The 14,007-nt window shown below is 44.3% G+C and overlaps 1 protein-coding gene across 1 annotated transcript in view; it reads left to right on the plus strand.

The window, feature by feature from the left end:
• Nucleotides 1–14,007, plus strand: part of LOC146782672 (extracellular calcium-sensing receptor-like) — an 81,641-nt gene that overhangs the window by 10,715 nt on the left and 56,919 nt on the right. Inside the window, exon 3 of the mRNA XM_085637172.1 lies at nt 3,488–3,667. Within this exon, the coding sequence (XP_085493298.1) occupies nt 3,488–3,667 (180 nt within the window). The remainder of the gene's footprint in view (nt 1–3,487; nt 3,668–14,007) is intronic.

Consider the following 14,007-nt stretch of genomic DNA (forward strand, 5'->3'; position numbering starts at 1 on the left):
CCTGAGCGATTCCTTTGCCTTCCCAGCCCTGTGTTAAGTCCACTGGGGAGATCCAGTGGGTTGAACCCACTGTCAGTCCCCAATAGCCTTGGTTTAGCTGGGCCAAGTTTAACACTTGGCACTGGGCTAGTTCTCCCTTCATCCTCACTACTGTCAGTATCCTTTTCACTCTCATCCTCTGTGGTAGGCATCCCATCTAAGGGGTGACTATTGGGAAGGGGTACTTCAGTGGCATCTTCAGAAGGGGGGCCTCCTGTTCCTGTCCCTAAGGGGGCTAACTGGGAAGCTTTCTTGAGTGCTCTCTGATTCTCATCATTCTGTAAGAGCTCTCTGAGCTCAGCAGAGTTTGGGTTCTTGGGCTGTTTAAGGCCTCTAAGAGTTGCCAAATGCCTGAGCTCATTCTGATTAAGGGTAGCAAAGCTGGATGGTGCCCTCTGGGGGTCACTCTCAACAGAGATGGGTACAGTGGACCCCTCTGCCCCGGCCATTGCTCTTAAGTGTGGGTGGATGTGTTGCAATCTACCTACACTTGGGTTTACCTACTAAACCTATCTAGTAGTTGTAGTCAGGGTGTGCTACTCCCTTTGCTCTACAACAACTAAGTTCAGTAGAACTTAAGTATATCTAATCTTGTTTTATATGTACCTACAGGTACCTATGTGATCTTTCAATTGGTAACCAAGAGATTACAATGGTAAAACACAGCAAGCTCAAATCCCACCGCTGCCACCAATGTGAGAAGTTGGCCTGGTATATGATGCTCACTAGTTAAAGTGATCACCTTGTACCATGCCAAGCAACCCTTATGGTGTGGTTGTAAGTCAACCTTTTCGGACTAGCTGCCCTAGTGGTAGCGTAGGCTAAGCAGTCTTTGAGGCTAAACTCGTGAAGCGTGTTAAGCAAGCTGTTTTACCAATAGTAACCCCCTTTTATACCAATGAAAGGACACCACACAGATATATATTCAAAATATATATGTATTTATTTCTCAAAGTAACCCCTAGTCTCTTTATGAGCACAGGAGCACAAATCGTCAAACAAGATTATCACAGAATACACAGAAGTTGCACTTTATATGGATAGGCCCTGGTGGCCACTCGAACCATATACTAAAATAGTGGTATAAGTACCACGAACAGAAAAGGGAAAAGGCCTAGGGCCTCTAGAATCGCTGGGCCTACAAGGAGCTAACGTCAGTTAGTGACCAGGAGGTCCACGGGTGGCGTGTGCAGAGCAAATAGTCACACGCGGGCTCCCATAGGTTTCAATGGGTGCGTAAAAAGTACAAAGTTACTGCAAAAGGAATCTTCCGGATGACCTAGGAACTTAAGATTTGGAACACAGGCACTAGAGATGTATTACTACACATGGGCACAGGTGTGCCAGCTTTACCTCACCCACAGGAAGCGGGTGCATAGGCCTCGAAGTGCGTCGGGTTTCTTCTATCTGTTCCGTGGGGCCTGTAGACAAAAGTGCTGCAGGCGGTCGGTCGGGAAGAGATGCAGTGGATCCAAGAGTGGATCGGAGATGTTGAAGACCTGTAAGCAGAGGGGACAGTGTTCACAGTCACTAGCCAGTGACCAGCGTGGCACCAGGTGGGTACCAGGCGATGTCGGGTGCAAACAGGAAGGAAGGTGTAGCTTGACTCTGCAGCCACGTGGTCCCTGAAGGTCGACGACGTCCAGGAGTCGAGTCACGAGCTGTCCCACGCAGGCTCTCGCTGTCGGCGGTGTCGGCGACTTGATCGAAGCAAACAAGCCTTGGCAAAAGCAATTGTTGTAGGCAAGGAGTTTAAGCTGTTGGTTCTGACCAGCAAGGTCAGAGGGATTGCTCCTTTGGAGGGGAGCAAGGGCCAGTCTGGAGCAACCAGACCAGCGGTGTTTGTCGTAGATTTCGTCGCCAAGATGGCCACTAGCCAGCGGGCCAGCAACCGGTTAGGCGCGTCGAGTGGCAAAATGCAGAAGGGCCCCACGCAGATCGTGGAGATGCTGGAGGGCTCACCTTTGGTGCAGATGCTGCTCGAGGGTTGGGCTTCTCAGGACCCAAAGCACAACTTGGAGGGAGCCTCGGTTGTTGCACTGGTCAGCTTGTCGTAGTCGTTCCAAGATGGCTGGCTCCACGTGTCTCGGTGCCTCCACGGGTCTCCTCTTTTCAGGGACTGTGGATCGGGCGGTGAGAGGTCTGGAGGTCCAGGTCTTGTCAGTCTCTGGGCTCGGGCTCCGGCGGGAGGCGGCGGCAAAGCAGACGGTGATTCGCTGGATGGTGCTTGCGTTAGCAAGGTGGTCACTCCCTGACCACAGGGGAGATTTTCTTCAGTCTTCTGTGCAGCAGAATGTCGAAGTTCCCGTCTTCTTCTTAGTTTCAAGTTGATTCCAGGATGTCTGAAGTCTTAGGACACAGCTCCTACCTTTAAGCGGATTCTAGGGGCCGGACTACCTGCTAGGTCCCTCCCTAAGGGTGGGACCAGGAAGGGGGGTGGTTACACCCCCAATCCTTTGTCCAGCTCGCCCCAGGCCCGGGACTGGTGTGCCCCAGGACCGGTTTGAACTGGCATATGCACCGAGGCTCCTTGTGAGCCACAGGCATGTCTGGTTTCTTTCAAGCCCTACCTGACCAATACACAAAATCCTGTCTGGGGTGGTGCACGCACCTCCCCTGGCAGGAAACCCTTTGTCCACACCTCCCAAGCTGGAAGGACTCCCAGCAGCAGGAGGGCAGACTTGTGTCTGTGGTGGCAGCATCCATTTTGTGGAGCTGAGGCTATGTCTGATTTTACCCGGGTTTCAGGTACTGTACATGTCGTGTCCCTCTAGAAGGGTGGAATGCTAACCCCGTCGCCAGAATTGGCGAGGGGTTAGTATTCCAATTCGTATGACACCTTACTCGACATGTTTTGATAAAGCCAAACCAAAGATAGCATTTAACCGCGAGGTTCATAATGCACTTAAGAGTATATGGTATGACGATATCTGGAAACAGTAGAAGGAAGTTGTTCCGACCACTGCAGACAGGCTCAGCTCATGCCAGAGCACCATCTCACATGGAACCAAGCACTCTGCCTTCAGGATTGTTAAGGCCTGCCATAGGAGTGACTCATAGGTTACCAGGTGTCCCATTTAAGGTTAGGTATAGGTATACTACACCTAAGTAAGAGGTGATTACACCAACTTACCCCAGCTGAGTGATCAGCCAGTTGTGTCAGATTGTTAGGCCAAGCCTGGGGTGGCATAATACATGCTGCAGCCCCTGGCAGGCCTTGGGTACACCAATGCCCTGGGTACCTAGTGTACACTGGTACAGGGGCTGACAGGGTGATCCAACCAATTGGGTATGTACCTAGGGTACATGGAGTCCATTTTACAGAGAGAGCAGATAGCCTGAGAGCCTGAATGGCAGGATCTCAGGCCAACTAAGTCGAAAAACCAGCTAGACACTAGGCAAAAATTTGGGGGTAACCATAGTCAGATATCCACCTTCCTACAATGAGAAACTATTGAAATTCAAAAACAAATACCAGAATGAGCCAGATATAAGAATTTTCTCTGTTGTTTACAATGCAGTGCATGCTGTGGCATATGCTTTAAAGAACATGCTGTCCTGTGCACCTGGGCATGGGCCTTTTACCTTCAAAGGATGTGCTAAGCTGAAGAATTTTAAGCCATGGCAGGTATGTTGTTTTACATGTCCTTTCCATTTAAGTGTTCTCTGGCAACCTCCTTTCGATATGACAGACAATTCTCTCTTCACATATGCTACATAAATAACAACAATAGTAGTTGCTGTCAGCTGTACTGTTCACAGGTATTCTATTGTCTGAAGAGAGATGCTCCCAATACTATGTGTATCTGAAATCAATAATGACCGAATTCCCTCCATAAGTGTTATTTTAGCCAGAGGATTTTAACCAGGCAATTCCCGAATGCTATGCTACAGTATAACAATAACAATAATAATTCAGTTGGTAAGTAATTTCATTGTGAAAATCACAAAAATGGAAGGATACCAATACTGTTAGAAAATGTATATTATCAATGTTTTTAGGATATTAAGTTGCCACTTTTGCTGGCCTGGGTTGTGATTTACTGTGCCACAGCCCTACCATGACATGGGAATTACATTTCACTTGTCATCCTTTCAATGGCCTCGTCATTAAGTGTGACTAATTTTGCCCCCACCCTACATGACTGCCAGAGAAACCAGCCTAACATGCAATTGTCTCTGGTTCAGTTGTCCATGACATTTATAGGTAAAATGTACAGTTAGCTCTTACTGCTCCAGTCTTAATTGCCTTATGCTAGACCTGACAGCCATAGTGTGGTCTTATGTCGGATGTTTTGCCTGCCTCCTCCAGTTTTCTGACCTCTTTTTTACTGGTATTAGGGCTCTGCGCACCTTATCACTGCTAACCAGTGCTAAAGTGTTTGTGTTTTTTCCCCTAAACATGGTAATATTGGCTCATCCCCAATTGGCATATTTAATTTTCTTATAAGTGCCTAGCAAAGTGGTACCCTCTGTACCCAGGGCCTGTAAATTAAATGCTACTAGTGGGCCTACATCACAGATTGTGCCACTCACTTAAGTAGCCCTTTAACCATGTCTCAGGTCTGCCATTGCAGAGCCTGTGTGTGCAGTTTACACAGCCATTTTGATCTGTCAAAATAAACTTTTTGCTAAGCCCAAACCTTATCTTTTTAATCATATAAATTACCCCTGTGGTAGACCCTGGACAACCCAGAGGGCAGGGTTCAATGTATTTAAAAGGCAGGGAATGTATTTTTAAGTTTTACATCTTGTGGTAACAAAAAAAGCTCAAAGTCATTTTTCACTCCTGCACGGCCTATCTATCCCGTAGGATAACATTGGGATTGCCGGACTACATTTTATAAACGTACGGTCCAATTGGAAAGTGATGAAACCTCCAGGGCTGATGTCTCTGGAATCCTAATTTAAAATCCTAACTTATCGTGAAATCATATATTAAAATACAATTCTGAAAAATGCCACTTTTCAAAAGTTGGAATTTTTAAATGTAGCCATTTGGTGCCTGCTGTCTGTCTCTGATCACATTTAGGGTGGGTGACAGTTGGGCTTTTTGTATTCCTCCTAGATAGCCACAGACAATGGGAGCTTAGGTGTGACTTGATGGGCGATCCTGGCAGGATAGAAGGGAGGAGCTATACCCAGCCTCACTTACACCTGAATAGGATGTGTACTGTCCACACACAAGGGGCTGCATATATCCCTGTAGTGAGTCTGGAGCTAGGACTGGAAGGACAGGACCACTCTGCGCATTCCAAAGACCTGTCTTTGAAGTATCTCCACTTCAAAGAGAAAACTGGGTATAAGTACTGGATCTCTGACACCATCAATTCATTACACTTCTGGACCTGTGAAGACTCTGCCAGGAAGGACTGCTGTGCTGCTGAAAGGACTGCCACTCTGCTGGACTTCTTTTTTGCTAAACTCCTGACTTGCTGTGCTGACCTGCTGCCTGCTACCCTCTTGTTTGAGTGAGGGGACTGGACCTGCATCACCTGAACCCAGAGTGATGACAAGGGCTAGCCGGCTGGCCTCCTGATCTGAAGTCTCAGGGAATTAAAAGTAAGCCAACCAACCTGCTTCTGCACCTAGTCTCTGACATCTGTGAGTCTACTCTCCATGTGGTGCCACCCATATCTTGGAACCTTAGAAATGGTCCTAAGGTGTTTATCCAGGGGAACCAATGCATCCTGTGACAAGCGACACATCCTCGAGCACAACCGGCACAGTTCCACGGCACAGCGGTGCATCTTGAAGAAGAACCGATGTATCACAGCTGTTGCGTGGATTGGACCCATCGTAAAAGACTTGCATCGCCACTGTATTCCGCATCTTGAGACTAACACATCGCCTTCCAAACCACCACTGCATGACACTTTTTCAGGCACAAGCTCCTCACACCCCTCATTGACAGTAGCATCAATGATGAACCTTTGCATCGCAGCTTCACTGGTCATTGGTTCTGACACATTGTTTCCTCTGCACCTCGTATCCTCAACACTGGTCTTCACATGTTTCATTTATTAAATTAAGTTCTATTTTTCTAACCTGGTGTGGAATCTTTTTGTGTGGTGTTTTCACAGTTTTACTGTTTGAAGTATTGCACAAATACTTTACAGATTGCCTCAAATGTTAAGCTTGCTCTGTGTCAAGCTACCAGGGTGGGAGCACAGGTTAATTTAGGGTGTCCTTGTGCCCAACCATGAATAGGATTGTTGTTTATGTTTGACCAGGGATTATACCCCAGTCAACCAGGAACCTAAACCTAAATCTAAATCTTTCAAAAGTGGTGTTGCTAGCACGTGGCCAATGTATCATCCCAACCAGCTGTCCCAATAGAGATAAATTGAAAAGTAACTGATATTGCCACATGCAAACCTATTTCGGATAATCTGTCAGCCTCTTTGCTTTTGCTTTGGTCTCTTCCACTCTCTCCCCCATACTGCATGTTGGGCCTCATTCACAAAGGTAAGTTACATATTTGAGTACGTTTACAGTTTGAGTGTAAATATACTACAAAAAGTGTAAATTACTTGTCTGCACTTCCAGAGTAGTGCAATTGGTTTACTCATTTGTAAACCCCACCCTGACATTCCCTAAACTCTCTTACTCCATCCTAATGCCATCCCCTTAAGTAGTAAGTCTGACCCTCTTCCCACCCACTTCTTGGTGTCCCTCTCGCATTTACTTCTAAAATCTATACTTATATGTGGAGAGACTCCACAGTTGGGGTGGAGAATTTACCACATATAAATATAGGCAAAACTTAAATTTTCTAGTACAATTTGTAGTACTACAAAATGTACTACAAAGTGCAGTTGGGGGAACAGGCGCTATCTGTTATATCCAGTAGTCATACATTGCAATGATGCATGAAATTACTAACTATAAGTAGAGACTGCATACAGATTGAGTCCTAGATGACAGTGTGATTTCTGGGTCCCTGCATACACTCTGAAGAAATATTAATTTGAGATACCACATCCTGCAAAGGTTTTGCTTTGGGATCTGATGTGGATTTAGGTGGTTATGAGAAATCCACAATTTTTTTGGCAAGTGCTAAATTCAGTCCCCCTTGTGGAATCTCCTCTGCATTTAGCACTTTCTTCAGAGATTGCACAATTCCCATTACCAATCAACTCTAAACTAGCTACTTCATGATTATTGCAAGAGTTAGAAAGATCTACAGGAAGGATAAGGATATTTCCTAGACTAGCTCTGATTGACAAACAGCCAGCCAGATCTGACCAGCACTTTAGGTACTTGTTTGTGACAAAAGATTGACCTTCTAAGCCACCTTGACTCTGTGGGAAATTTGTTGAGGCACTCAATGCTTTGCTCAAAGGTAGGGATGTCAGGGCTGATTTGAGGAATAGTACAGCACTGTAATCCAGCCAGTAATGTATATACAACACCTGAATAAGTCCTTTCATAAGTCTTCAAAACTTCTAGATACATTATTTTGAATATAGTAATCAAATAACGCAGTTCAACTAACACAGTAAAGTAGCTAAAGGAAATGTAGTTGGAAAAGATGAATCCCATAATTTAACACAAAACGTACTGTTAACAATCACTCACATTTTTTATCAGGTTAAAAGATAACTTAGAAGCTCTTGTGCTCCCAGTGAAAATTATGCTAATTTCATGCTAAAGTTCTATTTGCAGTCACTAACAATAGTGAAGATGAGAAAACGTCTGAAACATTGATGTTGCAAATGATCATGGATGAAAACAGAGTGGAGTGTAGAGTCTTAGACCTTCATGCAGTAGTCAGTGCAATGGACATTCATCTAAAATTGCTGAATGTTCCCCCACATCATTTAGAGGCGAGTGAATATCAGCTTTCCAGGTGGCATATTAGGGCAGCCCTCTGACAAAACATGAGGTTACATCTTTCTTGGGAAATAGAGCAGAGTGACAGGTGATACCTTAGTGATCCAGACAGAAAAAATCTTAGATGCTACCTGTGGACTTGGATAAGCCTTTCAGTGCATGTGAGACATTAATTCCTCCTGCTATCGAGGTCTAGAATGAATGACTTCAGAGATGCTTTCACGCCCACAGTACCACTACCCACCCCTGAAAAAGGCAACCATTATGGATGCGGATCATGTTTCAGGACAAAAATGTCCAACTAAGACACAGACAATTTTAGATGTGATGGGTGGCTTGGGGAAGCAGAAGAGTGGGCTGCGATGCAAAAGGCGTATAGTAAAACATCCGGATGCACTCTATCTGAGAGACCTAGTTTTCATATTCCTGACTTTTTGGAACTGGGAATTCTCCTTATCTCCTGGTTCAGGGTCAAGGTTTAACTGGCCTCCTAAAAGGGAATATCTCACAAAATGAAGATCCTATAAACATTGGATCTTGGTACCATGAATAGCGGATGTGGGCAGGCTAATTGGGAGTAGGTAGCAATCTTTTTCAAAAGAGCAATTAGTGTGTCAGGCATAAAGCAAAATAACTCATACTAGGACCATCCAGATTCTTCAGGGTACATCTAAATGAAGGGAACTGGGCATACTAATTGGGTGTGTGTGAAATGGGGTTACTGGTTGACGGGGGCATAACCCTTCTCAAACAGCAATAACAATTCTTGTACGGGTGAAGTCAAAAGCAAGCTCTAAACTAGCCTGTGCTCAACCCTCGGGTAGCTTGGCACAGAGCACCAGGCTTATTTCAGGGGCATCGTAAAAGTAATTTGTGCAACATTTCAAACAGTAACACAGTGAAAACACACCACAAAAGTAGCCCACAACAGAGTTAGGAAAATAGAGTAGTGCTTAATAAATATAACAAGACCACAATAAGTAGAACTGGAGATATTGAATTAGAAAGTTTTTAGAGAAAATAGTTCCAAGAGGTGCAAAGTGGCAACTGTGGATATCTGGTACTCTGGAACAGGACCAAGTCACAAGTTCAGGCTGACCAAATTGGAGCGTGAGCCAGCTACAGGGACCCAGTTAAGCCTGCTGAACAAAAGTACCTTAAATCCTGAATTGTGGAGCATTGCATGGATCCCCGTTGAAGATGCATGGTGCAGCCAAGGTGATACGTTGGTAAAGAGATGCAACAACATTACAATGCGAGCACCTGTTGAATCAACATTGTAGTTCCTGTCATCAGCGCTTGCATTGCGAAGTCCGGCATCGGGGTTTATTCCCATAGTCGGGCTATCCGACGGTTCCAAACAGCGGCGAAGCTGCGAGGCTGCGGTACAGAGTCTGGCATCGTCGTCGAGGCTGCCATCAACAGGGGATGTAAGGGTGTGTGCCGAGGATGCATCATGCAGTGGCAGTTCTGTAGGCAATGTGGCAGCAGCTGAGATGCCGGTCTTTGCGACGGGTCCAATCCCCTCAGTAGTAGAGATGCATCAGTTCTGCCGGGGGTTGCTCCGTACAGCAGAGGAGATGTATTAGTTCCCCATGATCCACAGAGGTTGGCATAGCACCTTATGCTCACTTCCAAGGGTCCGGGACTGGGATGGCACCACTTGGTAGGGTAGTCCAGTTGCAGATGCAAGGTGGTTGGAAGCCTGTTATGTCCATGAGGCTTCAGATCAGTAGGCCAGTCAACTAGCCCTTAGTATTACTCCGGGTTCTGGGTTCAAGAGATGCAGGTCCAGTCCTTCTCTCCTCATTTAGAGGGCAGCAGCTCAGCACAGCAAAGCAGAAGTCCAGCAGACTGGCAGTCCTTCAGCAGCACAGCAGTCTGTCTTCCTGGAAGAGTATCCACAGGTCCAGAAGTGTACTGAAGTGGTGGTGTCTGAGGTCCAGTATTTATACCCTGTTTTGTTTTTGAAGTGGGAGAGAAGCTTCTAGAGGTTTCTGTTTGAAGTCCCCAGGCATCCTGCCTCCCCTGGCTCCAGCTAATTACAGGAGGTATGCAGACCTTTGCGTAGAGACAGGACACAGCCTATAGAGGTGTAAGTGTGGCTGTGCCCATCTACATCCTTCCATGGCCTATCCAGGCACACCTAAACTCCCTACTTTGGCTGGCTATCTATGTGGAATACACAAAGCCCTGCTGTCAACGGCACCTAGTGATGTGACCGGAGAGAGGCTACAGGAACTAAATGGATTAGGTAGGAAAATGCCAACTTTCTAAAAGTGGCATTGTCAGAATTGCAATTTAAAACCCGACTTCAAAATAAGTTAGGAATTGAAATTGTGATTCTGGAGACACCGAACATGAACTAGTTATCTCTATCCATTTGGAAATTAGACTTATAAAATATAATAAGGACTATTCAATGTTACCCTATGGGAGAGATAGGCCTTGCAGTAATGAAACATCAGACTTTTTCACTACCAGGACATGTCAAACTTAATGTAAGTGTCCTACTTTTCAAGTACATGGTAACCTGCCCTGTGGGCTGTCCAGGGCCTACTATAGGGATGTCCTATATGTATTAAAAAAGAATGTTTTGACCTGGCAAGAGCACTATTTTGCCAGGTCAAAATGGCAGTTTAAAGCTACCGTCACAGGCCATACGATGGCAGGCCTGAGCCGTGTTTAAAGGGCTACGTAAGTGGGGTGCACAATCAGTGCTGCAGGCACACTACTAGCATTTAATTTGCAGGCCCTGGGTACATGTAGTTGTTCTTTACTAGGGACTTATGATTACAACAGATATGCCTATTAGGGGTAAGCCAATATTGCCATGTTTTAAGGAGTGAGTACATGTAGTTTAGCACTGGTTAGCAGTGATAAAGTGCTTAGAGTCCTAAGGCCCGAAAAAACAAGATCAGTAAAAATAGCGGAGGAGGGCAAAAGGTTTGGGGGAAGACCACTCTAAGGCTAACAGGTCTAAAAGGGTGCTATACCTCCACATGAAAATGCAGGGTCAGGAAACTTTGAAGAGTGGTTCCTGAGTATGTCTTCTAGTCTTTGCTCACCCAATAGATGGTGTCAGTTGAGGGTGCCCTATAGAACTGGTAGTGGTGTCTCAAAAAGGCAAATTAAGCAAATATCTAAATAGAAAAGAATTGTGCTTATCAAAACAGTGTTACAACTCAGCAGTGCACTGGTATATAGATGTTAAATTAGGCATATCTCCACTGATCTTTTGAGAGGGTAGGAAGAACTTCATAGGGCCATATTATCAAGATCAGCATTACAATTATCGCCGCTTTAGCGGCAGGAAAGTGCCGCTAAAGCAGCGATAATGGGCTTGATAATATGCCCTTGTGAATTCCCATAGAAGCCCATGTTCTGGTGTCAACCTGGGCTTCTACGGGAATTCAAATTGGGCATATTATCAAGCCAATTACCGCCGCTTTAGCTACAGTTTCCTGCCGCTAAAGCGGTGATAATTTTAACGCTGATCTTGATAATATGGCCCATAGTTCTCTATTATCCATGTTTAGGACTTTTTGGCACAATAGGGAATTTGAAGCAGGCCAGAAGTAGGAACCGGACAGAAAGTAAAACTCCAGCAGGATCTAGCTTACATGAAACTGTCAGCACAGGCAGAAATACATTGAGGAAGCACAAATGAAGGTCTTTGGTAAGCTGGAGAGGAACTCCAATCATATTCACAGCCTTGGAAATTGAACCACATCCCAATGCCAATCAGTGTTAGTGTATTCACAAAGTTTGGAATCACATTCGACCTAGTTGGAACAGTGGGTCCCTCCTCAGAAACATTTCTGGAAATGACATGCCTTTTCCTGCTCCCATGATACACTCAGTGGACAGCTGGTTATCTGAAACCAGTGATAAACAATCGCAAAAGTATTGCTCTAGCATGGAACATTGTATATGTCTCTGAGATGAGACTGAGAGACAAAATAGTTGTTCTTGTGGATTCTTTGTGGGCAGCAGCCTTCTCTCATCTTTGCACCTCTTGAGTTGACATGAAAACAAGCAGAGACTCTGACACACATAGGTTGTAACAGAAAAAGTTCAAAAGAGATAGCCAATGGGAAAGAGTGAAAGAGTACAAAGCAAGTGCTACCTATAAACTGTAAGATATATTTCTACAGTCAAAGGGAAGCTCTAAGTATGTCAAATGGAGAAAAAGAATAATGGGAAAGAGAAATTTTCAAAATAGGCGATGGAGAAATTCAGTGAAGGAGTAATAGACAAGTAATAGTTTGTTTCATTATTACTGATAAATGTAATATTCTTGTGGCTTTGCAACATGATAAATAACAGATATTTTTGGTACGCAATTGTAGTAATTTCACTAGTCTCTGTAAAATGAAATACTGCTTTAGCACAGCCAGTATCTGAGCGCATACATCATCTATCAATAAAGAAGGGAATCCTGGTTCTGATCTCAGCGGGTATGCAAAAATGGTGCTTCTCCCATCTTTAAATCATTCCTCAATAAACTTCAAGCACACACCATTACATATACGCAAATTTACCAATATTTCTTCATGCTATGAATTTATAAACTGTAGCAAATCGTCCATAGATCACTAGGCACTAAACACATTCTTCCAAGGCCATGGCAAAAAAACGTTTTTACAGTTTCTCAATACCAGTTGAAAACCCTTCCAATTTTTATTTATATAAAATCACAACAAACTTTGAATGTACCATCCATTTCAATATTCATACCAATACACATCACTTTGCAAATACTCCACATTTTCCTTAAGGAGTAGTGGTGTTATTTTTTCTTTATAGTCAATAAGATTGTAGTTTATGGTATTGAGGGCCTCTTTTACAATATTTTGATGCACGGCAGTTCAGCAAACCTTACTGTGGCGCTGTCGTGTGTCAAAATATAAGGACAGTATTATGCCATATCTACAAGATACGGCGTATTCCTGTCTTTCTCCCCTGCGCTGGTGCACAAACAGCAGCCGTGCACCAGCACAGAAACACTTGCGTCATTTTGCAAGGGTGCCTGCACTGAGAGGTTGATTGCGTAAGAAGGCGCAACTAGAAGAAATACTTTTATTTCTCCTGTTTTTTTTCTCTTTCTATGCGTACTGCATGATTGTTTTTGTGCAGGAAAATGTCCCTTCCTGCAAAAAACAATCATTAAAGGCATTTTTCTCTTTCGATGCATGCTGCAGAATGCCTTCCCAGATACCAGCTATTGCATCACAATTAAAAATGTATCTACTATTCTTTAGTAAGTATGTGTATTCTCAAAGTGTGATGTATCTGTATGGAGCCTATTAGAAAACTGCGTTTTGGAGTACATTTCATAGTACTACAATAGTACTACTTATGTACCACAAATTATAATCCCAAACCTATGCTATGACTCTGTCACTCCTATCTTTTCTGTGCAGAGGTACCTGCTCCAACTGCTGAGAATTCTGCACAAGTGTGCCTATGTTTAACTTATAAATGTGGGCCGGACCTACTACTAACTGGGAGCGGTTTAGGGAGTCATGAGGTGGGATTTAGGTAGGGCTCTGAAGGGGTTTAGGTAGGGTCAAGCACCCTACTCACAAATAACAATACCCATTGCTATGCACAAACTGTACAAACTTCTAAAGTTAGTACAGTCAAGTTAGTGCAGTCAAAAGAGACACAAAACCGTAGTAGTTGTAATCCATCTCAGTCTTGGGGTAAGTCCAGCACCACATATGACCAGTCACTGACACTAAAACACCTGCCCATAGAAAGTCAGTGACTTAAAAATAAAAGGTGATATGAGTAAAAAGTCAGAAGGCAAATATGACCTGTTCCTAAATTTCGTGTAAAAACACAAGAGATCTAGAAGAAGAAATTATACGCTCCAACAATAGTTGACTATCTTGTACTAAAAGTAAAACTATACAGTCTTATTATGATTCTTTAGGATGTGTGGTTGAAACCAGCCAGCATTTCAATGGCATCCCGAACCAGAAGTACAGAACCTGCTACTCTCCTTTGCTCTAGTTTTAACACTTGTCGAGGTCCAAAATCTACTGCAAATCTCTTTGTCTTTCACTGCTTATCAAGGGGTCCAGTCAGTCACTTTGTGTCAGGGGTCAAGGACAGAGAGGCCCA

This window comes from Triturus cristatus, chromosome 12 (assembly GCF_964204655.1).
Source record: "Triturus cristatus chromosome 12, aTriCri1.1, whole genome shotgun sequence".
Taxonomy (NCBI): Eukaryota; Metazoa; Chordata; class Amphibia; order Caudata; family Salamandridae; genus Triturus; species Triturus cristatus.